At 65.0% G+C, this 1,071-nt stretch overlaps 1 protein-coding gene across 1 annotated transcript in view; it reads left to right on the plus strand.

Moving 5' to 3' along the window:
* Positions 1 to 6: 6 nt before the first annotated feature.
* Positions 7 to 1,071, plus strand: part of ETH_00035535 (uncharacterized protein) — a gene marked incomplete at both ends in the record, with an annotated part of 3,880 nt that continues 2,815 nt past the window's right edge. Inside the window, one exon of the mRNA XM_013373966.1 lies at positions 7 to 1,018. Within this exon, the coding sequence (XP_013229420.1) occupies positions 7 to 1,018 (1,012 nt within the window). The remainder of the gene's footprint in view (positions 1,019 to 1,071) is intronic.

The following is a 1,071-nucleotide window of genomic DNA, read 5'->3' on the forward strand; positions in this document are numbered from 1 at the left end:
GAGAAGATGAAGGCAGCAGAAGCAGCAGCAGCAGCAGCAGGGCCCCACCAGGGGGCCCCCATGAAGGCCAAGGGGGCCCGCCTGAGCCCCCTCAGTGCCAGAAGCCCCAGTGTGTCTCCGCCGCGGACTCCAGCCTTCAGCAGCAGAAGCAACGCCAGCTGCAGCAGCCCCCGCAGCTGCTGCAGCCCCAGCAGCAAGAGCAGCAGCAGCAAAGTGTGCAACACTCCCCGTAACTCCAGCAGCAGGACCTGCAGCAGTCCACGCAACTACGATGCTAGCAGCAGGGTCTGCAGCAGTCCCCGCGGCAACAACAACAACAGCAACAACAGCAGCAGCAGCAGCAGCAGCAGCAAGAGCTGCAGCAGCCCCCGCAGCGGCAGCGGCAGCAGCAAAAGCTGCTCCAGCCCCCGCAATAACAGCAGCAGCAGCAGGAGCTGCGTCAGCCCCCGCCACAGCAACAGCAACAGCATGAGCTGCAGCAGCCCCCGCCACAGCAACAGTAGCAAGAGCTGCAGCAGTCCCCGCCACAGCAGCAGCACGGTCAACAGCAAACGCTGCACGAGTCCGCAGAACAGCAGCAGCAACAACAAAAGCTGCAGCAGTCCCCACCACGGCAGCAGCACCAGTAGCAACAGCAGCAGCAACAGCAGCAGCAACAGCAGCAGCAACAGCAGCAGCAACAGCAGCAGCAGCAGCAGTAGCGATGGCTTCGAGACGCGGCTGCTGCCTCTTCCCCGCTGCATGCGTGCTGCACCTGACCCTGCCTGTGTTGCTGAAAGAGAGCAGCAGCTGCTGCGCTACATTGCTTCATTGCAAGAAGGAGGCCAGAGCAGCAGCAGCAGCAGCAGCAGCATCAACAAGCAAGAGGGCTGGATAGAGCTTGAGTACCCTGCCGGCCCTGCTGCATCTGCGAGCTCTGCTGCTGCAGCAACAGCAGCGGCAGCAGCAGCGGCAGAAGCAAGCACAGGCGACCCCACAAAGCGTGCCCCCCAGGACGACCCAGACAGCAGCGCTCCGTGTGAGCCCCCGGGGGGCCCCCCGGGGGGCCCCCCCGGGGGGCCCCCCCGGGGG

The sequence above is a fragment of the Eimeria tenella genome, genomic scaffold (genome assembly GCF_000499545.2).
Source record: "Eimeria tenella Houghton genomic scaffold, Eth_scaff1852, whole genome shotgun sequence".
In the NCBI taxonomy this organism is placed as follows: domain Eukaryota; phylum Apicomplexa; class Conoidasida; order Eucoccidiorida; family Eimeriidae; genus Eimeria; species Eimeria tenella.